General features: G+C 37.6%; 1 protein-coding gene across 3 annotated transcripts in view; it reads right to left on the bottom strand.

Annotated features, from left to right (window-relative positions):
* LOC129565528 (uncharacterized protein DDB_G0284459) overlaps nucleotides 1–23,923 on the bottom strand; it is a 51,298-nt gene that overhangs the window by 5,645 nt on the left and 21,730 nt on the right. For all 3 annotated transcript variants that reach the window (XM_055440526.1, XM_055440509.1, XM_055440518.1), the window contains exon 3: nucleotides 886–7,915. In XM_055440526.1, the coding sequence (XP_055296501.1) occupies nucleotides 886–1,795 (910 nt within the window). In that variant the 5' untranslated portion in view covers nucleotides 1,796–7,915. The remainder of the gene's footprint in view (nucleotides 1–885; nucleotides 7,916–23,923) is intronic.

The following is a 23,923-nucleotide window of genomic DNA, read 5'->3' as shown; positions in this document are numbered from 1 at the left end:
CCACGTGCACATAGAAAAATAGGCAATTTACACATAAAGTCAAGAATTATCGCAATCTATTTATATTGGCAAGGGACAATTGGTGAAATATCATGTTTTTTTCGTCGTATTTTCTCATTTTTAATTACACAATTGTTCTGCTGGTAATCATCACTGACAACGACACAAGCATTTCACAATTATAAAGTTGGTAATTTTCGTGAAGAAATTCGAGATGAAACAATGTATACTCATCGAAACATACCAATGACAATTTAAGGCGGAAAGAGAAAGCCGAATTTGATTGGCCGAAAACAAACTGTTTGAACTGCATAAAATACAGAAAAGAAGACGAATTTAATGCGAAGTATTCTTCTTCTTTTTTTAAGGCAATACCAAACTCAGCCTATGTGGAACTGTTTATGCAGAATCGTCTTTTTCCTAACTTTTTTTTGGTACATTCCATTGTTTTTATTGCTGGCACATCAACTTGACCAAACAACGATTTATATAATTCAAAAGGGCCCATCTTCCCTACTACTATCTGATATTGATATAATTGTTTCCTTCATTCTTAGTAAAGCTGTCAACAAGTCGTATTTGAACCTTTCTACCAAGTTCGATAATGCGCAATCAGGGTCTTCCTAAATTTGTTTTGTTTCTTTAAATAGAATTCTACTTATGGATGACACTTTTGTTGGTGTCATTCATTTTTTTCTGCGATATTTTTTCTTTTCCTCCAATTTTACTCGGACGACACATGTTTTGCTTCCAAAAGCCCATATTCTATTCGATTCGAATGAAAAATAACACGATGGTTTAACGAAAAATTAACGATGGTGTGGAAATTGGTGAAAAACGGAAAGAAAAATAGTATTCAAAGAAAACCATAACAATGTGAATTACTTTGCATGTAATTTCGTAACCATTTCTTTTTCGGTGTGACCACGTGATTTAAACGAGAAGCGTATGTATGCATTCTCCTTCGAGGAGTCGTTATTGCGGCCTTCAGCCTGCTGCTGCTTCTCGGCAAATGTGATATCGGTGAATTCGATGGAGACAATGTAGGTTTGGTCGTAGCATGAAGTAAACCAGGATATCCAATGTGGTTGTAAATTGCATCGTTTTCGATTAAATAACGGTAATCCATATATGGAACATGTTCGAGTGGTGGCATTTCACTATTTGAATGTTCTCTAACGTTTGCGGCCAAGTATGATTGCAACAACTCTGGGCTTAGCCTATTTTTCACATTGATGGCGGACAATACCGATTTATCGCCGAACAAATGAAACGGATTGAACTCAGCACTTATGGATGGATTGAACTCAGCACTTATGGATGATGTATGCGGTTCTTCGTTCACTGTTTCCTCCTCCTCCTTCTTCTCCTCCTCCTCCTCCTGCTCCACAGGGAGTATCACTTGTTCTCTCCATTTATCACTAATTGGTGGATATGAATGATCGGCAAAGTGTTGGCATTCGATTTGCGTTGCCATCGATGGATCAGTTAGGGCAGAAAAGCGCATTTGATCGTAGGCAGCTGTCCATGTTTGGTTATTTCGTTGGCCAACCACATTTGAATTGCTACAGCAATTTGGAATGCTTTGCATTTTCGCCGAATACGATTGAGTTACACCCTTTAAATTCACATTACGCATTCCAACACAAATACCTCGATCAGTTAGCACGGCACTTGTATACATTGTCGATGATATCGGCAACTTTGTACTATTTATAACCATCGAATTATTCAGCGCCGATTGGTTGCGATGCAAGTTCAAATTCCAATACCACTCATTCCCCATATGCATCATGGCTGCTACTGTTTTTTTTTCCTTCGTTTTCCTTCTCGAGTTTCGTTTTATTTGTACAAAATAATAGGAATTTTATTGTTTGAGCATATCGATACTTGTACGCGTTGAATGCAAAAAAAATATGGCAGTTATTTCTTCAGTTGACAACAGAATAATTAGACGAAATATCTACGCAGAAATGTGATTCGATGATATTTGATTATGTGAATTCACCAAAGAAACATATAACTCGCAATACAAAACTTGTGAAACTTTTAAAAAAATGTATCGTTTTTTATTTCCAAAAAATGTTTCTATTTTTTTTTTGGATTTGAATCGCCCTTAAAATCTTGCGATGAACGCTGCTGATTGATCCAGGTATTTCTTTTGTCAAGGTGTGGGATGGTATTTCGAATGTTGAAAACTTTGTCGAAAAAAGTTCAAAGGATGAACGAGGATCGCGAAAGAGGTAAAGAATTTGGCGTGTTTACCTGCAAAACGACACAAGCAGACTGAATTATGGTATGCTCGCCAACACGTCTCAAACAGTACGCTTATCAGCTAAGCTCGTTCGATATATTGTTTTCATTGTCATATTCCCCTGTACATGTTCATTCTTTATTTCTCGCTCTTTCCTTCACTCTCCATTTGTATGTGTGCCTTTGTTATACGTTCCCAATTTCCAGCTGCAAAACGTGATCGAATGATGAATGTGTGTCTGTGTTTTGTGTGCTACCCACGCCTTTGCGCAACAGTTTTCTTAGGGCTACAACTCGTAGCAGAATCAATTGCTTCAATAATTGTGCTCGTTTCAAATACTATACGAATTTACGCTAAAAAAATACGTTGACCTTTTTTCTTCATGCTCAAAAACTCAAAAGTGAGCTGTGAATAAGGAAAACGGCGGTGAAGGCAAACTGTGTGTGTGTTAAGAAAATTGTCGGTTTTCATCAACAGTGGAATGCTTCGTATACTGATACATGTATTTGGTTGGAACTCAGTTGACCGAAGCGCCATCTAAAGAACCTATGGCGAGTTCGTGATGTCTGTATGTTATACTTCAGTATGACGTTTGACAGAACGGAGAGTTTACTTGATTGTATTTTCGTTAGCCTTAGATTATCTAGGTGGTGTTTGCGCTCAATATCAGTTGTCAAATTCAAAGTGAATAGGAGAGTTGGTTTTCATTCATTAAGGCGAATTTTTTTTCTCGTGCCAGTTCGTGACCTTTCCAATTAATGAATAATGGACGACTTAAACACTCCTTGAACTGCTTCAACGAAGAGGGTTTCTACGAACACCCCAAAAAAGCTTTTTATGGCCACACTCGAACTTTCAAGCACTTCGAGTTTATAGTATTTTTTTCGCGCAATATGTTGCGTAAATTTAGGTTTCGGTCAAGCAACGCGCCAATGGTTCCAACTCAATTCCAATTGAATTTACGTTTCGAATTAATGACCTCTGAAAATCGTGTTGCATGTGTTTGACACTTTCATGCGACACATGAAAGGAAATAAATTGCTGATCACCTCAATAAAACAAATGAATTAGCATCAAAATATACACGTGGTTTGTGGTTTTTCAAAAACCACCTTTTTCATGACATGTTGAGCAAATTTTTGATGTTTCGAGTATTGAAGCAGCACTGTGTATTGTGAAGAAAAAAAATTGGCAGCAAATTTCAGTAATTTTGACATTTCATTTCATTCAGCGCTGTTGTTGTTGACAATTCCAGTGTAATCGATCGGTTTGCCGAAAGTTGCATTTATTACATCGAAAAATATCGTAATTTGGCAATATTTGGACTTTTGAATTGGAGTGAGCACAATTGCACGGTTGATGCATTATTCAAGACACCACACTGCACGCGGTCACGTGCATTGCAGTAGTTATGCTGACCCAGACGATGAACACCAAACATGTGCAACAATTCTCCAATCGAATCGATATATTGGTACGGCAACAATGGCTGTAAAATGTGAGTGGTCCAATTGATTTTTGTGGTCTCTAGCCAATATCACGTATATCGCTAGACACATAATCATATACATGCATATATCGATTCGTTCCATCCACGGATTTGAATAATATCTCCTAATTGGAGATTTTTGTTTTATATATTTCGATTGCTTTAAACTTCTTTCGTCAACTATCGTTCCCATGGAAATCTTGGGATTCAATACACGAGGAAAATGTATTGCTTCCTGCCAAGAGTTCATTCTTAGCTATTGAATTCTCAACATCCTCATTCAATCAACTGATTCATTGGAACTGTTATGTTAGGCATCGTTCAACCACTTTTTGTGTTGACGACTATGAACTATGGTTCAAAATCTAATCAAAAGCATTCGGTGGCAGGTAAAAAAAAGTAATTTTCATTGAAAGTCTTCAAATACATTTATTTATTCAAAGAATATTTTTAAGAATTTCTATATGTAGAATATCGAACCTGACGATGTACAAAGCTAGGTACAAAGGTTGCACACTTTTGGCAGAGAAAGCAAAGGTTCAATTCACTCCAATTGCTAACAGCAAACAACCTCAACGGGAAAATGAGAAATATTCGACATTTCCTTGTAGGAATTGTATTGCAAGTTAGAATATAACCAAAAACGTCAAAGAATTTCGAATATTTTGCAAAAATTTTACATTTTTCAATGAAATTCGAACCGAATGATTGAATTAAAGCAAGATGTTCGATAAAAAAAAAATGTCACCAAATCGTTGTGAGTATATATATAATTTCTCTCTTGAGCTACCAGAAGCAGTTTGCTTCCGTGATTGGTTTTTGCGATAAAAATCTCTTCCGAGACTTAAAGTCGTTAAGAAAAGTGTCTTTTTCCATAAAAAAATAAATCCAAATGGAATCATATACACTTGAGAGATGGCACTCTCATTGGAAACTGTTCATGATGTTTTTCTTCATCGTCGTCGTCATCGTTGTCGCTGTCGTTTTTTTTTACGAAATATCCGTTTCAAACTGAGCAGTAGGGTTTTTTTTCGTGTGTCGTATATTCTACGAAATATTCCGGTTTCTGCGTTGGTTTTGCAATTTTCGCAAAATTCGCATCGACTGCACGATGAAATTTAAGTAAACGTCATATATTTCGTTCGTGTCGTGTGTTTTTTTCCCTTCGCTCTCTGTGTGAGGGCTTTTTTATTTCTGTGTCATGTGTAAATTATTTCAATTGCTGTTCATGTCGAAGTCACAATGATTATGAAGTTGTATGCTGATTTGTGCAAAATTTTGATTTTACAGCGAACTCTAGTTCATTGACATGATAAGCATGAACATAAAATGAAGCGAGAGAATTATAACGTATAACATGAGAAAGAATCAGTGCACAAAACGACGCAAAACGAGAAAGTACATAAAACGCGCATTGAAATGTGTTTGTTTGTTTGCTTGCCCGTGTGTGTGTGTGTGTGCCCGCTGCGCGTTCATACTACGTAGAATGTAATGTGTAGAAGATTGAGTAAATAAGAAAGAAGTAACACGAAACTCATGTAATCTGAGGTGATCGCATCGAACGAGCGCTACGTTTACAACGATGAATCGTATGACATCGTCGTCGGTCGACTACATGCTCATCGCATAAAAATGTGGCAACTGCGCAAGCCAACACGTGGCTAAAAAAAGATGTGTATATACAAATACATGTATATATACAAACAGCACATTGTACATGTGCGTACGGTTGATTGTATTCATCGTGCGCGCTTGTGCTTATATACTGGCACTAGGCGCGGAAGAGAGAAAGCCACAACACACACAAAAGAAGCGAGATGAATAGCGTGCGCCATAAGAAGTGAGACAAACAGCGTGACTCTGCGAAAGAGCGAGATCCGTAACATGTGAACGAAAACACAAAACAGAATGAGTATATAAGAGACGCACCAATACCAAATACAGCACCGTGTACGATGGAAATTGTGAAAGAGGAATATTTGTTCGATTCCAACAAATACACGACCGTCATCGAATCCGACCGAGTGAAGAGAGTGAGATCGACTGATTTGATTCGATTGCCACAAGCGATTTTCTTTCGTTTCAGTCACATGGTGTTGCCGAATGTGGCGATCGATTCGTGTGACAACACCGACGCTTCGCATCACGTTATTTGCATATAAAACCGTATGCATAGCACGGCTGTATTGTTTACGTGACCGGTTGTCTGCATGATTCATTTCGGTGCGTTGGTGTTGGTGTACGTCGGGGCGGGTGCGAGTGAGACGAATAGCGGTGGCCGCATTGACTCATGCTTACAACACATGCGCAAAAAAAAAACAACAGTGTTGAGTGTGTGTATCATGTGGTTCTGGACGGTTGTTCGATTGCCGTTCGTCTGCAATGCGATTAGCACGTTACAGTGAAAAGAGAGAACGATGAAGATGCGTTGGTGGTTTGACGCGAGCAATGCGTTCACCAATACACCGACAAACCCAATACGAGTTGCATATAAGACAGACACATGATTGCGTGTCAGACTCGCTTAGATTTTCAAGTACAGAGAAATACGTTATGGCACGAAAAAAAAAACGCAAAGAGATCCACACGTTGTGCATATATACTAATGCATGTGTGTGTGTGTATGTGTGTGTGCACGAGATTTTGTTTAAAGGGCATTTAAGAAGATTGCCTATGCAATTGTGTGTATTTCTCATAGCACGGAAAATAACAACGACGACAACGAACAAGAAATCAAACGAAGAGTCAACAACTGCAGAAATCCAATGCTCCTGTTTGAGACGAATCAGAGTGGTTGTATTAGTATGTGTCACACAATGCACATATACTTGTCTTGTAAGAGTTTATAAATAGAAGACACTTGTTTTTTTTCTCTCTTCTCGTTGACGATTTGCGTCTTTTGTTCCTTATTTTGCATTTACACTGCTTTTATGTAATAAATACCCACGTCGAGTATACTGCGGCTATTCAATTTTTGTTGTTGTTGCCGCTGTTGTTGCCGCTGTTATTGTTGAATTGGTGCTGAATCAAGTCGAGTGTGTGGAATCGACTTGGCAGAACCGTGCACATGAGAAACACGTACAAACAAGAAATTCGAGATTTTATTTTTTTTCCCTCTTCATTCGAATCAAATGGGCTTCAATACGTTTTCCTTCCTTTATTCATTGGTTCGGTTCGTTCGTTGATTCGCATGATATCGCGTTTAATATTGAAATATAATATTTTCTTTTCTTTTCTTTGGTCTCGATTATTTTATTTGCTCGATGTCTTGAAGGGTCGCTATTCTTGATCTAAAACCAAACTCATTTCGCCCGCAAATGGATTCCGATTATTTACTAAATCAATAAATTCCGTCGACGACCAGAATATTGATGACGATTTTGTTTCTTTCGTAATCCAAGATATATATATTGGATCAATGTTGAACAACCGAAAGATAAAGATGAGAGCACTGAATTTATATAATGTGATAAGACTGAATTTTGCAATAGAATAAAACAAAAATGAAAATGTTAGAGCCATTCCACGCGTATGACAACAAATTGTGAACATAAGCGTGCATTTAGCTAGTATCTCTGAATTTGAGTGGTGTATGATATTATGAAGATATACCGATTCGGACGATGAATCGTAATTATTGTAGTATCGGCATTGGATTCACATGAAACATATAACTAAATGCAAACGATATGACATTGAGGTGTCAACATGATGGTGTGTTAAACGCACCCATTTTTTTTTGTCATGCCGACTTTTGGCAATTTTAGACCACACATAGCAAAGCACTTTGTTCGAATATGCAATGTATTTTTGCTTTGGCCTAAAATCCATTCCCAACGGGGAAACGATTTGGTCAAAAGAAAACTGCGATGACAACAGAGAAAGAAAACAAATGACTAACACTTACCATTCCGTGTAATGGTTGTGCCATTGGAGCTGATGTAGTCGATATGACTTCTTGGGATATCAGAAAGCGGTGATGCTGGTGGCGTTGTAACCAACGATTGATGGCTTGCAAAATTTGTTTGGAATTGGTACCGACTATTGCTGTGCGGAGACGTTGAAAGCGATGAGGCTGTTGAAGACGTTGACGTTAAACGTTCACGTTGTTCCTGTAGCTCAATGAATCGAGCCGCTTCCAGAAGCGTTGCTAACGCTGACGACATAACTAGCTGCAAATAGACACAAAATAAAAATAAAAATTAATAACATTTTCCACGAGACATTTGCAATGAACGAAGAAGAAGAAGAAGAAGAAGAAAACAAACAAAACAGCGACAAGAAAAGTAAAAATGATAAATTTTACTTTCGAAAACGCTTTATCGCATCGTTTTTATAGTCTTCTTGTGATTGTTATTATGAGCAAAGTAAAGAAGAAGAAGAAGGAGAAAAAAAACAATCTTCTTCTGTTTGATATTCTTTATCAGCTGTAATTTATTGAGAGAGAGCGAGAGCTTGACACAGAAAAAAAAGAAGAAGTGAACACATTTTACGTAGTCAACGCTTGCATTGATATCATGTTTTATCAGTACATTGACATATTATTAAACGAGCACGAACAGCAAATTAACTACAACAAATAAAATAACTTATGCACAACCACTTTGACGGGAATCGCATGACCGAAACACAATCGGCATCGATTACACACATACACTTTGAATTGCTATCGGTGAAATGAGCATTCTGACTGATTTTTGCATCAGGCTAAACCGTTGTTAATGAAGGAAAAGAGCAAATGATAAATAAAAATCAATTAACTTTGTTTTGAAGCAACAACGCGGTTGCATACATGCCATCGCTTCGAGTTTAAAGTCCGACAACAAACTGTACAAAACATTTTATTATTATTTATATACTTTCAACTTTTTCTGTTACTCTTTTAGTTTGTGTTCAGATAAAAAAAAAGAAGCATTGAATAAATGTGTCGTGAACAAAGGCCTTTCTGGTGCGTTATAATGGTTTTATTGCATTTAATTTTATAATTCGCATTGTTCATTCTTTTCAACGGATTATGTCAATTCGTTTTGTTGCTTTATTATTGTATTTTCAACAGACACACACACAGAGAGAGAGAGAGACACAAAAACTGTCTGAACACGGTTGTTCGAGGTGAATGTTGGATAAAATGCAAATGTAAATGGTGTTTGTTTTATATTTCATTTAAATGAGATAATGAGTCACCGATGTTGTGGTTTTTTTTTATTCACCAAACGTTTCAAGTTCACTTTATTTTTAATTCAAATTTCTCATGTGTGTTCCGTGGTTTAAATTCCCTTCGATTTTTTTTATATCTAACCATGTGTTGGCACTTCTTCACGCATTTCAAATGCAGGAATTTTAATTTCAATAAATGAATTGACACATTTACCACGTACAAAAAAAGAACAAGCTGAAAAATGACCAGCGCAGAGCAACAAACAGAAGAGAAAAAAACGAGCAGCCGGCAATTGAAAGTGTTTTCATTTGGGTATTTGAGTTGATTTTAAATACGATTATAAATTCAATCACGTCAGCGAGAAGCCATTAAAGGACAATAAAGGCATTCTGAAGGAATGCACATTCGGTTTTTCTCTCTCTTTGTCTCTCGTTTGCTTGATGTTGTTTGTGTTATTGCAGCCGCTGTGGTTGATTTTGCATTCATTTTGGGGCACACAATCGAATTGGCAATAGCGCATTACCAGCAACCGTTTGCAGTCTCATCGCGCGATCGATATTAAAACCAAACTTTTAAAGTAATTATAAATCAATTTGAAAATCGGAAAATGTTTATCCGATGGTTGAGTAGAGTCGATGTGGTGAGTATCGTGTGTTGTGCCAAGCAGCCAGTTGGCTTTTGAAACTTTGAACAGCAGCGAAAAGTCCCAAAAGCAAAAATTCAAACGAAACGCACACCAATGGTGAGAACGGGATAGAACGAGAGCGAGAGCAGGGCATTTTATTTTTAGGACTGCTGCTAGCAAAACGCCGGAAACGGTATGGCACGTTGAATAGTCCTGCAGAGAACGAAAGAAGAAAAAAATACAAACAGCCAAGCAATGTATAGGAACCACGTCAGGAAAATAACATAAAACACTCGAAACATTGACGTTCGCAATCTGCTATAAAAAATTTCCGATTCATTTGTAGCCGGATGTTCGATTCATATGGCGAAGGTGCGCAATGGTTCATGAAAAGGTGAACCGCATCGTTGCTTCTTTTGCGGAAAAATAGCCAAAAAACATATCTGTCAGACATCGATCAATTAAAACCAAAATGCGGATTCTCGGGTTCGACCAACGTTATGGGTCGATTGCAGTGGTTCAGCAAGCAAAGAAATTCTGCTCAGAAATTGAGGGAAAAAAATACCATTAACTCCGAGATGAAATATTCAAATTCGTTGCTTGCTTGGCACAATCTCTTTTTCACTTTTGTTTTTGCTCTTCATTCTCTTTTTGTCCTATATGAGCCAGAGTGATAGTGTTGTTTGCCTTTGAATTTCGCCATCGTGAGCTCGGCAGAACATTGGAAAAAGGAACGAAACCAGACATCGCACACTTTATGTGTGCATAAAATACAGTTACGAATCAATGCGACCACCGAGAGGAATACACAAACACTGTGGAAAGAAAGAGCTGTGCAAACAAGGCACATACAATGAGAACCTATTACCGCATCATGAAGGAAGCTACAAATTAAATGCTAAACAGGGAAGAGCTACACTCACAACAAACAAAAATTGCCAAGAGAAGAAAATGAGAAAAAAAAACTGTTTAACTCACACACATGTTTGTGTGCATGTGTGTCTGCACAATGAGAACAGACGGTAAAGTCCTTTGCAGTTTTGCTGCCGCTGCTATGGTGCTGCAGACAACAAATCCAAAGTCTGAAAATCCTGTGCACAAAATCTATTCCGAAAACCGAATACATGTAGAAGATGATAAAAAAAACGAAACAGAATGTGCACACCATAATGTGCACTCTTTCTATATTTTATGCATTCAGAAAAAAAAATTGTGTGTATCGGAGTGATTTTTATGTTGGTCGGCATTCGTACGTGTATTTATACTCGTCGTTGTCGTCGTCGGTGTGTATGGTTTTTTTTTCTGTGCTTCATATTGTATTTCTTTCACATTTATGTGCTTCAATTTAAATTTTTAAAGCCTGAATTGTTGGCATTATCACAGCAATTCTTTTCATTGCAATCCAAAAATAGTGGAGAAACGACACCCGGCATCGGAATGCTGCTACAAGATTTATGTGTTTACCAACAAAAGTATATATCAAAATTTATGGGGAGATGCAAGAGTTAAAGTTTGTTTCCCTCTGTCTCTTTCTTCTTCTCTGTGTCTGGGTTTGTGTGTCTGTTGATGATGATGATGTTGATGCTCTTTGGTTTCTCAATGTGTCTTCATTCTCTCTCTCTCTCTCTCTCTCTCTCATTTGCTTATGGAAAATGGGTACAAATAATAAATTGAACTGGTTGAGAAACGAACAGAGTTGAAGGGACCGAAAAAATACGACAATTTTCCAAAGTAATTGTTTTGAATCATTTGAAAATGTGAATAGAGGCGACAATTCACTAAATTACTCAAAATGAAAATGGTTTTTTTCCTGGGTTGGTCGATCGCATGGGATCCCAACGATGGTGAGAAGAACACGACAACGACAACGACGACGATGACTACGGTCGAGCCAAAAAGTCTTTGTGGGAAGTTTATTGGATTGCATTCTCTGCGCTGAATGTGGTGTTGAGTGTTCAAACGATTATTATTGTAAATTTCAAGTTGTTGAAGAAAATGAAGTGTCGATATTGTAAGAAAATTATTCAGTGAGTGTGGAGAATGAATGGTTGGCAGACGCGTCTCTTTCACTCACTGAATTAATGCGATAAGGAGAAAAAAAGACGCGACGATGAATAGAAATGTAAAGAACGGGAACGAAAGGAGAAAAAAAAAATTAAAAGTTCAATCTGTGCACTCGTACTCGCAGAGCAATTAGAAGAATTGAATTGATTTAAAACGTTTAAATACATGTTCGTTCTCGAGCATGTTGTTGTAGTTTTTTTAAAACATTTCTTTCAAGTCCCGTCTCTGTTTCTTTTCAGTTCTCGGTGTATTCGTTCGGTTCGATTTAAAGGAGACGGTGTCGGCCGTAGTCGTCGTCGTCTGCTATGTTGTAGTTTGTGCATGCCGACATTTGTGTTATAAAAAGTATTGTGAAAATATGTGTGGCTCTCTTTTGTTCACGACTTTTTTCTTCCGTTCCGTGTAGTATTTTATTTGTTGAATTGTATTTCTTTCTTGGGTTGCGCTGAAAATTGCATTGAGTTCTCTTGGCATCGCAGCAACAAATGAAATGAAAGATATATATTTAAAATGTTAAACGATGCATTTTTGTGTGTTTTTTTATATTTCTTTGTATCGTTCTATTCCCTCTTTTGTTTGCTTGCAATTCTCGTTGCATTTGATGAAGAGCTTCTGTAACAGCAGCCGAAGATAGAGAAAAAAAACTTCGGGGAAATCGAATGCATCTAATGTTTAAGGTAATGCGGTGAATCAGATGCATATAGAGGAGAGAAAACAAAACAATAACGCATGATGAATGCATCGAAGAAAGAGTCGAATTTTCTTGTGAACTGAAACCAAACACTGGATCGTAATTGAATTATTAGTTTTTTTTAAATAATAATCGATCTTTAAGCAAAATCGCTTTAGAATAATGCGGAATTCGTTCATTATTGCAGGACCCCATTGAAGCGAAGATAGTTGAAGCAAACGAAATGAAATAGGCATCTTGTGACCCGTGGAAAATGCACGGCTGCATCGATTTGAATTCAGCTTATGGTGTACGCCGAATGAAAATGAAAAGAGAGAGAAAGAAGAAAAAACTCTAAAAGAATTATTTATTCTTGATTCTCGCCGCATTTCCGAGCATAAACGCCTTGAATGACTGCACAGAAATACCGGTTTAAACCGATGCACACATAAAAAACCGACCCCGTCCATATTTATAACAACGTTATTGGTAAATGTGTTGCATTATCAAAATACCGGAAATTGTTCGTAGGAAGAGAGAGAAATATCATTTCATTACTGAAAAAAGGTGAATTGCATTTTACGAAATTGGCGTGCGCGCCGCACCGATCGCCGCCACCGCCGTCGTATGCAATTGGCAACAGTAAGTTCCAAGTTAAAGCATGCCGAAAGTGTATCCTATATTCGACCTTGTCGAACCCAGCATACATATTATGGTTATAATATAATTTTTCCCGAAAAGCTCATGCTCACACAAATGCCGCAAACGTGTAAAATATGTGTTTGCTGCTTCTGCCTGTCTTTATCTCTCTCTCTCTCACTCTCTCTCTCACTCTCTCTCTCTCTCTCTCTCTCTCTCTCTCTCTCTCTCTCTCTCTGAGATCGAAACGACCCAAACCGACTGGTGTTTGTTATTGTTTTTGCTGAAAAGTGCATGCCTACGTGCCAAAAGGATTACATGCGCATTTCCAGTTCGTTCCGTGTCTTTTGTTCCACATGGAAATGAGAAGCGTGTAGTCACGAACACGTTGCTTTTTCGGTGTACATGTGTCGCGAGCGCCGAAACACACACACACACACACACCGAGAGTAAAAGAAATGCGACTGTATGTACCATAGTTTATATTTCTATCCGATATTTTCTCTCCACAAACAGGAGAAGCACGCTTATGTATTTGGACAAACTCACGCAAACCAATTACACTCTTCGCTTATGTATGTACACGTGAAATTTGCCGAGAGCAATGAGCGGTTCCGGTGTGAGCGTGTACACTTTATATATCTATATTCGCCGAACATGTCGAGATATGTTGTTTCTGTCTTTGGTGGTTGCAAATTGAACACATGTTTTTGTGCGAATATCCACATTTTCTCATACAAATCCATTTGATGTGTGTGATTGCATTTGCCGCTTTTGAATGTGGCGTTTGCGCACGAAATTCATCACATTCACCCCATATCACAGCAACGACACGACTCGACCCGGAGGTAGGAGTCGAGTGTGAGAAAGAGAGAGAACGACAATGTAATGGTAAAGTCAACAGCAACGCAATTTATTTACCATGGAACACAGATGGATCAGAGTTTTGGTTTCGAAAAACGAGGAAACCGATGTTCAAGTGGTTCTACCTTCCGATTGCCTCGCTAATCGAGTGTACCGCTTCGATAATTCGTGAACAATTTTCTCCTTTGATTCCGGCCCGGCTGATGGCCAATCTAATTTCAGTTTCCACTTTGATGCGAAACAAAACTTTTCGGAACCAACGTTGCGAGCACACATAATATCAACAAATTGAATCAAATATCCATGACTCGCTCTCTAATTACAAAACGCACAAAAAGGGGTGGCATCAAATTGAGCTTGCGAACGACCAGTTCATGTGTACTTGTGTGTGTGTGTGTCTCTATTTCTCTCTTTTTACCATTTCTTTCTTCATTTTTGACTGGATTTCGTTCATTGCAAACAACTAACTGCACACACAAATTCATTTATTGTATAATTATCAAAATTAACATGCACAATGTTGACGGGCGAGCTCATTTAAATTCGATTGTGCGTCTAATTGAAACTGAGTCAGTGACTGCCTAATTTTATAAATATCATAGGTCTGGCACACATCAAACAAACAAACGAAGAAAATGTGACTCGACTCGAGCCAACCGACCGACGGAAAGAACAAAATTATGAAAACAAAGGAAATTGACATCGTATAATGTGTGTGTGCGTGTGCACTGTGATGAACGCCCAAAATTAACCAAATGAAAATGAAACAAAAAAGAAATGAAATAGGCACAAAGAAACACAAAATAGAAACTATGCGATGAACGAAATGCGAGAATGCATTAAATTGAAAATTACTAGAAACTTTATAAACCAACAGGGAAAAAAGCACATCAAAAGACTGCCATCATAACGACGCACAGCGATATGTTCAAATAAAATTTTGAATGGTTTTCCCGGCGTGGCTCGTTAATGTGTGCTGTTGAGATAAAAGCGCATAAATAACCGCATTTCGTCTGCGTTTCGTTCGTTTGGTGTAGCATTAACGAGAAGCAAATGCACACACATAGTGAAAAAGAGCGAGCACACACACACACACACAAACAAAGCAACCGTTGAGATATCGGAAGTCTATCTAGCATGTGGTTATTGATACGCGCAATCTGCTTAAATTGGTTTTCGAGAAAGACAAATCGAAACCAACAGGAAAAAAACACACCATTTAATCGGTAGTATTGTTTTTTGTGCGCGTTACATCAATTCTAGTAATTGCTCTATTGATCTTACTCTTCCCCGTTCCCATGTCTCAGCCATGCCATTGCAGTTGGGCTCCGTTTCAATTTTCAGGCGAAAATTGAAATCGATAATCAAGATAAAACCGTATGCGCGAGCGCGCGAGCGCTTTGGTTCTTCCATCACCATTGCAGCCAGCGCGAATGGGCACGAAATTAGCGTATAAGTGACGTGCATTAACCGCATTTGTTCTTTTGTGTGTTTTTCTACTACTACTTCATTTTTTTTTCTACTTCTTCCACCTCATTTTTCGACGTGCAATTAAATGTTTCATTTCAGAAATTAAATTATTGAGAAAATGAAAAATATGCTTTGTGATTGTTGTCGACATACACAAAAAACACACAGCACACAGCGAGAGAAGAAAAAAAAATGCCAATAAACAGCACAACACAGAAAAAGAGAGAGAACAAACAACAGTATGAAATGAAACTTTATTATAGTAAATACATTTGGTGTGTTTCATTGTGTGTTGATCTCTCATTTAAATTAATACATACATATAATTTACATATTATTTGAAACAACGAGAAACAGAAGTGCTCTTTTATGAGGTTTGTTTGAAACAGAGAGCAAAAAAAAACGTAGCATACACATAGTATGAGTTGCGGTCTACGCCATTGCATTCGACGCGTTCATGCGTGAATGCAATTCTGACAAGTCGCACATACTACACACAAAATCGTACAGCGAATCGCTTTCCATCGCGCGTCTCGCCTATCTCTGATCATTCACTCGTTTTTTTTTCTCGTCGTTCCATCGCTTATTTTTTTTCTTTTACATTTTCATTTCCCTCTCGTGTGTCGGCACTTTTATTCGATGGCGCGATTCGTATGTGCAATGGCATTTGCTCTCTATTGAACGCGCGGATTTATAAAAAAAATGAATACAGAAAAAAACAACACACAAGCGCGCTGACTGCTTTTTTATGTGTGTGTGAGTGAGTGTGTGTCTGATTACTACTAAAGAGCGGTACGGTATAAATAGGAAAAGTGGATATTTTTCCTCGCTTCGCTTCAGTCTCAACGACTAATTATCGTCAACAGACGTCGGATGCATTGGGATATAATAACATGCCGATTGATAATGATAACGAATGCTCCAATCTATTGAAGCTAGTAACTGACTCAGACTTTGTTGTTGTCATTTATTCCATTCAGAAAATGCTTGTCTGAACGAGAGAGAGAGAGAGAGAGAGAGAGAGAGAGAGAGAGAGAGAGAGAGAGAGAGAGAAACACACAAACTTTTTCACAACATCATTAAAGCTGTACCGGATTCTCTTTTATTTTTCTATTCACTGTACGCATCACACAAATTATATTGTCGATTGTGTGTTACTTTGTTTTCATCGTTGTTCGAACAAAACAATTTTCTAATTTATGAACGTATTTATCATTTTGGTTTTGCATTTTGAAAAAGTCAACTTTTTTGGTTATTGTTTGGTTTGTGTGAATGTATGTGTGTGTTTTTAGAATCAATAACTCGCGCCGCTTTACAATATTTGAGTTCATTTTATGGTCTGTTTGCATCACTTGACAAATTCACAGCCCGCTCGATGCGACTCAATTTACCCACAGAAAACGCGTAAAATGTTGGTTTTATGTAAATATTTTTTAGTTAAAAGTCGAAAAAAATGAAGAGAGAGAAAGAGAAAAAGGGAAAACCGTGTTAGGTACTATGGAGCTGGTGTCAGTTCTAATGGAATTCAATTTTCTAGTAAATTCACGGACATTTTATTATTTGCTGAGAAAACACCATTCCTTTCAGCTCGGCTGATTCGATGAATATAAAATGCATTTTCGACGGTCGATCCGAGGAATGGTGTGTTCTTTTCTCTCTCTCTCTCTCTCTCTTTCTCTCTCTCTCGCTCTCTCTCTCTCTCTCTCTCTCTTTCTCTCTCTCTTTCTGTATGTGTGTGAACGTGAAATTGGGCACCAAAACGAAAATGGGAAAATTGTACAATGAAATTGTATTTCATAGTCGCTTCCGTCAAGAGAGCAATTAAAAGTTTGAGTTGCTAATATTCAGACATCGATGCAGGCGCGCAGGAAAGCGACAGAATTATGCAGCCAGCAGCCAACAACAAACGCATAGGTGCACTAAATTACAATATATGACACATAACGCGATTGCGATCAGATCGATAAAAAAAAGACCGTACGGAAAAGTGTTTTAATATTGAGTTAACTAACGACCATATACACACTTCAGGGCAAATTCAGTTTATACACACTGACAAAAGGAAAATAGCCGTAATGAAAGCAACAACAATGCGGAACGTCGTCAACGGCGACGACGACGAAAAAAACGACAAAATATTATAAATTAGTATCATGTCAACACACACACACCGAGTGGACTTGTTTGCATTTTCAATTGCATTATACATGGTTTTTATAGCATGATCGTTGGTGCTGTATTAAAATTAAGTTTAAACGCATGTAATCTGCTGGGCGAAGTGAATGCCATTTGGAGGCAGCACCAAGGTACAGGGTTCCGTCTTTTTTTCCTGTTTCATTTGACTGGCCGGCACGTCTTTCGTGTGTGCATATGTGCGCGCACAAATGCTCACCGAAAGAGTGAGAGAGGAAAAGGAAAGAAAATATAAATGAATTAACTTTGGTCAGGAAAGCGCAACGATTTACGGTTTCTTTTCCTTTTTTCTCTCCCTCGGTCAATGCTGGATTATACATTTTAAATTGCTAGTGACTCGACAAGTCTAAGTCAATACTTTTTTTTTGTTAAAATAATAATAATAATAGCATTGGTATAACATCAAGATGTTTGCCTCTATTTCGATCCAGAAAAAAGGCATGAGAACTCTCTCGCTTCGCGGCTGCGACGTCAAGAATTCAGGGTGAATAAAAAGAAGGTAACAAAACACATACACAATGGGTCTGATTGAAAGGAGAACACACGAAATGTGTGCATGTCATGTGTTACTATCGTAGATTATGTATGGTGATAGTCTAATTTGTTGCCACTACAGGCTGCCTATTGAAATATTCAAAAATGATTTATTGATTTGGGCGTTGAAGTCGTCCCGATATATATTACACATTGTATGTTGCACACAAATATTTTAATGCGTGCATGTGCATTGTGCATGCATGTTGACCGTTAGATTGTTGCTCGACTTTGGTCAGTTTTGAAAGGAAATTCACGAAATACAGAAGAAAAAAAGACGAAAGAAAAACCGCAACAGCAGCAACAGCGGCAGTAACAGAAATTTGTGCTTTCGCCATAACATTTCCATTAAAGTCATCGTCCAAGCGAAAAATGTACTTGTCAGGAAGAAAATAGCACCGTTTTCATTTCATTTCATTTCTTTTGTTACATTTAGCTGAATTAGTCGAAACAATCAGTTTTCTCGTGGTCTTTTATCCGTCTTTCGTGCATTTCTTCCACAGTAACAAAGTAAATGGCAGTTTTTTTTGACTTCTTCTTCTCATTGTTGGTGTCAAGCACAATTCAAAATGTGCACATGACATGCGCTTTTCATAAAATTGTGGATATTTTGTTTTGAACAAAACGTTTCTTTCATTCTCTCTTTCTCTCTCTCTCTCTCTCTCTCTCTCTCTCTCTCTCGCGCATTACTTTTTCTCTGTTTTGTTTCAATTGTCATAAAAATCAACGTCCAATTATTTGACACTGAACAAAATATGAGCATTTTATTTTGGACGAATACGAATAACGTCAAATAAAAAATCAATAAAATGGAACAAACAAACGTTTGCCAATCATTGAATTAAAAACAGTAGGGAATATTGTGGGTTGCGTTTATTGTGTGGTATTTTTTTCGCATCATAAGAAGATTATGCATGAAAACAAACAACGGCAACAACAAATAAAAATGAAAAAACAAACAAAAGCCAACAGCATACTTTGCAAGCATTCATTGGAACGGAAATTGCAGGATTTTTCAATCGATAAGTAAGTGCAAATAGCAATCATGAATTCGTATCATTAAAGGTGTTATGGCAACGACTAGCACAGAATGTCGAACAAAAAATAGCCGTAGTACGAACAAAAAAAAAGAAGAATGCAGTATGTGCACGTGCCTACCATCAACAATATATGTGTACACTCATCATAATAATCACAATATTTTTTTTTTCAGTTGACTTTTTTTCTCCCTCTCTCACTCACTCACTCTCTTTGCACTGCGATTTAAATGGTTTTATTTACGTCGTGTGAGTGTGTGTTTGTATATATGACAAAAACATCTACGAAAACCAAAATTAAAACGTTTACATATTCAAGATGACTGTAGGCACTTAACGGGGTGCGCACATGACAATCTCCACGTTCCTGTATGGGTATTTAATCACTCGAAATAAAAACGAAATGATACGAAACATCGAAAGAGTATACACTTGACAATGCGCAATATGGCAATGGTAAAAGTGTATTGTCGGTGTGTGTTGGTGCGCGCGCCTGGAAATATTTTGTGGCTGCCCACTGAAAATGAGAGAGTCGTCACATGCACTCATCCATATATATATATATATATATATATATATATATATATATATATATCAGAAAACATTAACGAACTCACAAAACGACGACGATCGAAAAGATACAAAAACCGCCACAACAACAATGCACGGAGAATATAAATAATTGTAATGAATTCACAATAATCAACGATGAACGATGTAAGCGATTGTGTCGCACACCGAATGTATGCAATTGCATTTTACCAATGCCACGGAAATGGAGAGTAATTGCGATAAAATTGTTGAGAGAGAGAAAGAGAGAGGGCGATAGAGAGAAGGCAAACGACTGGCTGGCCAATGCATTCATACGAACAATATACACAGTGAAATGAATAAAACAAAACATACATATGAATCGTTTCGAGTTTAAATGTCGCATATGCAATATTGTACAACTATATATATATATATGAACTGCACCAGTCAATTCAATTTACAGTAATAATTCTTATCTCTTAGTAACAGTGCACTAAATTAACATGCACAGAGTTTCCAAATCTCGGTATAGTCATTTACAGAAGCGTTTGCATAAGAGTTTTTTCTCTCTATCTCTCTCACTTCTATTTTTTTCGGTTCAACTGTAGTGCTGCTGCGTAGTAAACACACTCTCTATTCACATGAGTTATGATCGTTTGGCTGCAGCTTGTGAATTGGTTTTTTTTTATGTCTCGATTTCTTCTCCCGTTGTTTTTTTCCTTGCTGTCTGTTGTTCGGGTGCTTCGGGAATTATGGGATTGATTTTCAAATCAAGCGAAAATTGAATACACACGCCGGCTGTTATTCGATTCAAAAAACTATCGGAATTCTCTTGTATTCCCTGGATTGACATATGCTTGCTCCCTCTCTATCTCGCTCACTCTCTGTCTATTTTGAAAATTTATGTAATTCTGCATAAAATATAAACGAGAAGAGGTCGTAAATTCGTCAATTCGCCTCTCGAAACAAAAGCGCAATCGTTTTTCGACAATCAATTCACTCAAGCCGTAAAATAAATATTTATTTGTATTTGATTATTAGAGAGCGAGAAAAGAGGAACTGCACATAGTTTTTCGGTTAAAGAAAAACAACGAAAAATATATTGTGCCCGCATGAGGTTTTATTTACCAAATGCATTGTTGATTCACTTATATCGATCGTTGACGTCGTTTTGTTGTTCGTTTTTGTTGTTCGTTTTTGTGTTGGCTTTTAATTTATACAGCCCATGAAAACGATTGTGCTCTCATCAAATGGCTTAAGAAAACCGGGGCTCGTGTGTGTATAAGATGCACATAGAACAGAACAAATATGTGTGTATGTATATAGATTCTTAAATGCCATTAATTTGAGCTCGAGGTCTTTTTGACGTTGTTGCATATTACAATTTCTAACGTGGTTGACTGCACTCTCTCATATTTTGACAATGAACTATGAATGAATTGTACCTTTTGTGTGATGGCACATAAACGGCATTTAAAATGCGTAGTCTTGCAAGCAAAACAGGAACGACTTATAAAATAACACACACACACACTGGCAACACATAAATGTAGGAACTGAACGAAGAAGCGGGCAGACAGAGAGCGCATTGAATAATATAAGTGAGAAGTCAGCTGGCGCAAAAAAAAAAATGCTTCTCTCCATCGTTTTCTTTTCATTTCGAATGGATGTACACGATGTGACCATGTCTTATTTCATTCATTCCGCACTGGCAAACGCACGCTCACAGGCGGAAAAGCAATAAAAACGGTTCAGGAACAAGAGCAAAAGATACGTTGAATTGCATTGTGAACTGGTTTCTCTCGCTCGCTTTGCATTTCGTTCGGCATTGCAGCCAGAGAATGAACGAATGGACACCGAGGCACACAGATAGAGCGGACGGTATGTTTGAATGATTCCAGAGCTAATGAAAACGCATAATGCAACAATGTACGTGAGCTTTGAAGGCAAAAATGCTGTCATCACCGAAACGTACCAAGAGACGAAACATCCGAACCAACAAAATGAGCAACGAGAATGCGATGAAACGAAAAGATAATAACAATTCATAAACACATACACAGACTTGATGTTCTGTTGTTGTTGCTGGAGATCAAAGATAATTAAAATTGTTATACAGTTTTAAAATATTAAGCTGCTGCTGCTGTTTGCGTCTCGTTTTTATTCTTCAGCTGGAAAACGTTTGATCATTTGGTGCCATTGTGACATCGCACCATCCGGGATATGAGCGTAAATGAAGTTCTTCTATTGCGGAAAAATATTTATAACAAGACATTGACATATGGTGCGTGACGTTTGTTCGTCAGCTTTTCATATATTTTTGTTATTCTCTCTGTCTTGGTGTGAGTTTTTCGAGTGAAATTAGGCTGACCGAACCAATAAAAACTCGACTCAATCTGACATTTGTCTTAAGTTATGATGATAATAACTTATGCAATCGATGTCTTTTCTAGAATTATTTTATACAACCCACTTTTTTTCGATTGTCTTCCATTCTTCTGCATCACACGCGTCTATTATCGTATGAGTGCGATTGCGGTCGAATTTCGGCTTGACCGATTTGTATTTCGATCATACATTTGTCAGATCACAACAAAAAATAAAAACAAGAAACTGAACGCCACCGATCGAACGAAACGAATGTTCCGGCCTGAAAATGAATAAAGCGTCAATAAAAGCCATAAAACTGTGGCCATTTTCACGATAAACGATTGTGCGTTCAGTATTTTTTTGTTTTCGGAAAACTGGTTTACGGATGGAACTAAACATGGTGTGATGAAGACAAACACAGTTATCATGATCTTTCAATGCACAACAACGATCACTCTTGCGTTCTGTATTCATACGCACATTGAAATTGATTTCACTTACTCGGATGCTATTTTTAATTCATATTCTACGTTTGTTCTTATTCTCGCCGCACACACTCATTCAACACATGTGTTTATTAAGCTTTATTACTTGTTCGCCATTGTGTTTGTGTGTTTGTAATCGGCGAATAAATTTTACGGTCGTTAGCGTTTAGTGCTACTTTTAGCAAATATCGTTGTTGATTTTCTCTCTCTCTCTTTTCCAGCTCCGAGTTTTCATGTGCTGCAAATTTCATAACACACAAACAAGTGAGAGAAGCAATGATATGGAGAGAAAAAAAGTGTGCCCCATTAAGTTGTATTAATTTACTCAAACGTTTATTCTAGATTCATATTCTAAATTCGTTTGCTCATTTGCTGGTTAAACAAACGCGTGATGTGAGTGTAACTGTGTAAGTTTGAGTTTTTTGGTCGCAAATGCAAATACAGAACATGATCGAACGTGTTGTCGAAAAAAACTAATGTGGCACACACATATAATTACCATGATAGATGACGAAGTTGACATTTGCCACATAAATACCGCTTATTTTGTTGGTCTCGCTTTGGTTTGAGCGTGCGGTCTCCACCATACACTAAGCGATTTTCTTACTCACAACGACGCGCTATGATGACGTGATACTATGGAACCAACAGGCAACAACGCGATTTTATTTAATGTAATCGAACATAGAACAGTGGCTTGGTAAAACGAATAATTAACTATGATATATTGTGAGCCTAGTCGACGAGCGACTTTTATTCGCATACGTAGAAAGAGAGAGAGGGAGAGAGAAAGAGTGAGAGAGATAGAGAATGAGAGAGTCACATAAGAACAATCGATTCAGAAACGACATAGAACACCAATGTGTAAAATCGACAAACACACATTCTCTTTTCCCACTGGCGTTGCGGCGCGAATGTGAAGCGAGAGCGAGAGAGGCAGAAGGAGAAAGAGCGATAGAGCTAAAGCGCAAACGTTTAGTGTTGTCTATTGAGTTACCGGCTCCACGTCACGCGGCTACTTCACCATATTGTCCGTTTGAACACCGACAGCGATATAGAGAATAGAATAGTAGATCTCTTTCACTAAGCACACATAGTAGTTTTTTTTTCCCTATAATGCTAACGGGCCACATATACCTACAATATGCTCGACTAATAATTTTGCGGTTTTGTCGAAAACATGTTGGAACTTTCCATTTGCAAATCATATGCCTACGCAATGCTCTGATACCAATTCGAAAATAGCGAGAATTAGCCGGTTTCGGCCATAAAATTTGATCTTCATTCGGTTCGCTTCGCATCGATTCAAATCAGTATTTTATCGTTCTCGCATCGAATCAATTGCAAGCAGAGAGGCCTCCAGCATTTTTCATGTTTCACATCCCAATGCCAACCACTGATTCACACTGGCCGGGTTTTTTTTGTTTCTTTTCGGAAATTTCATCATTTTCATCCATATTTCAGTTTGAGAATGGCCTTAGATTAATGCATCTCATTGACACAGCACAACAGGAAAATATGCTGACAAGCGAAATTG

Source organism: Sitodiplosis mosellana, unplaced genomic scaffold, assembly GCF_009176505.1.
Source record: "Sitodiplosis mosellana isolate CC-2019 unplaced genomic scaffold, AAFC_SMos_1.0 Smas_scaffold_1, whole genome shotgun sequence".
Taxonomy (NCBI): domain Eukaryota; kingdom Metazoa; phylum Arthropoda; class Insecta; order Diptera; family Cecidomyiidae; genus Sitodiplosis; species Sitodiplosis mosellana.
The sequence above is the reverse complement of the archived record's forward strand: the minus strand, read 5'-3'. Positions and strand labels throughout refer to the sequence as shown.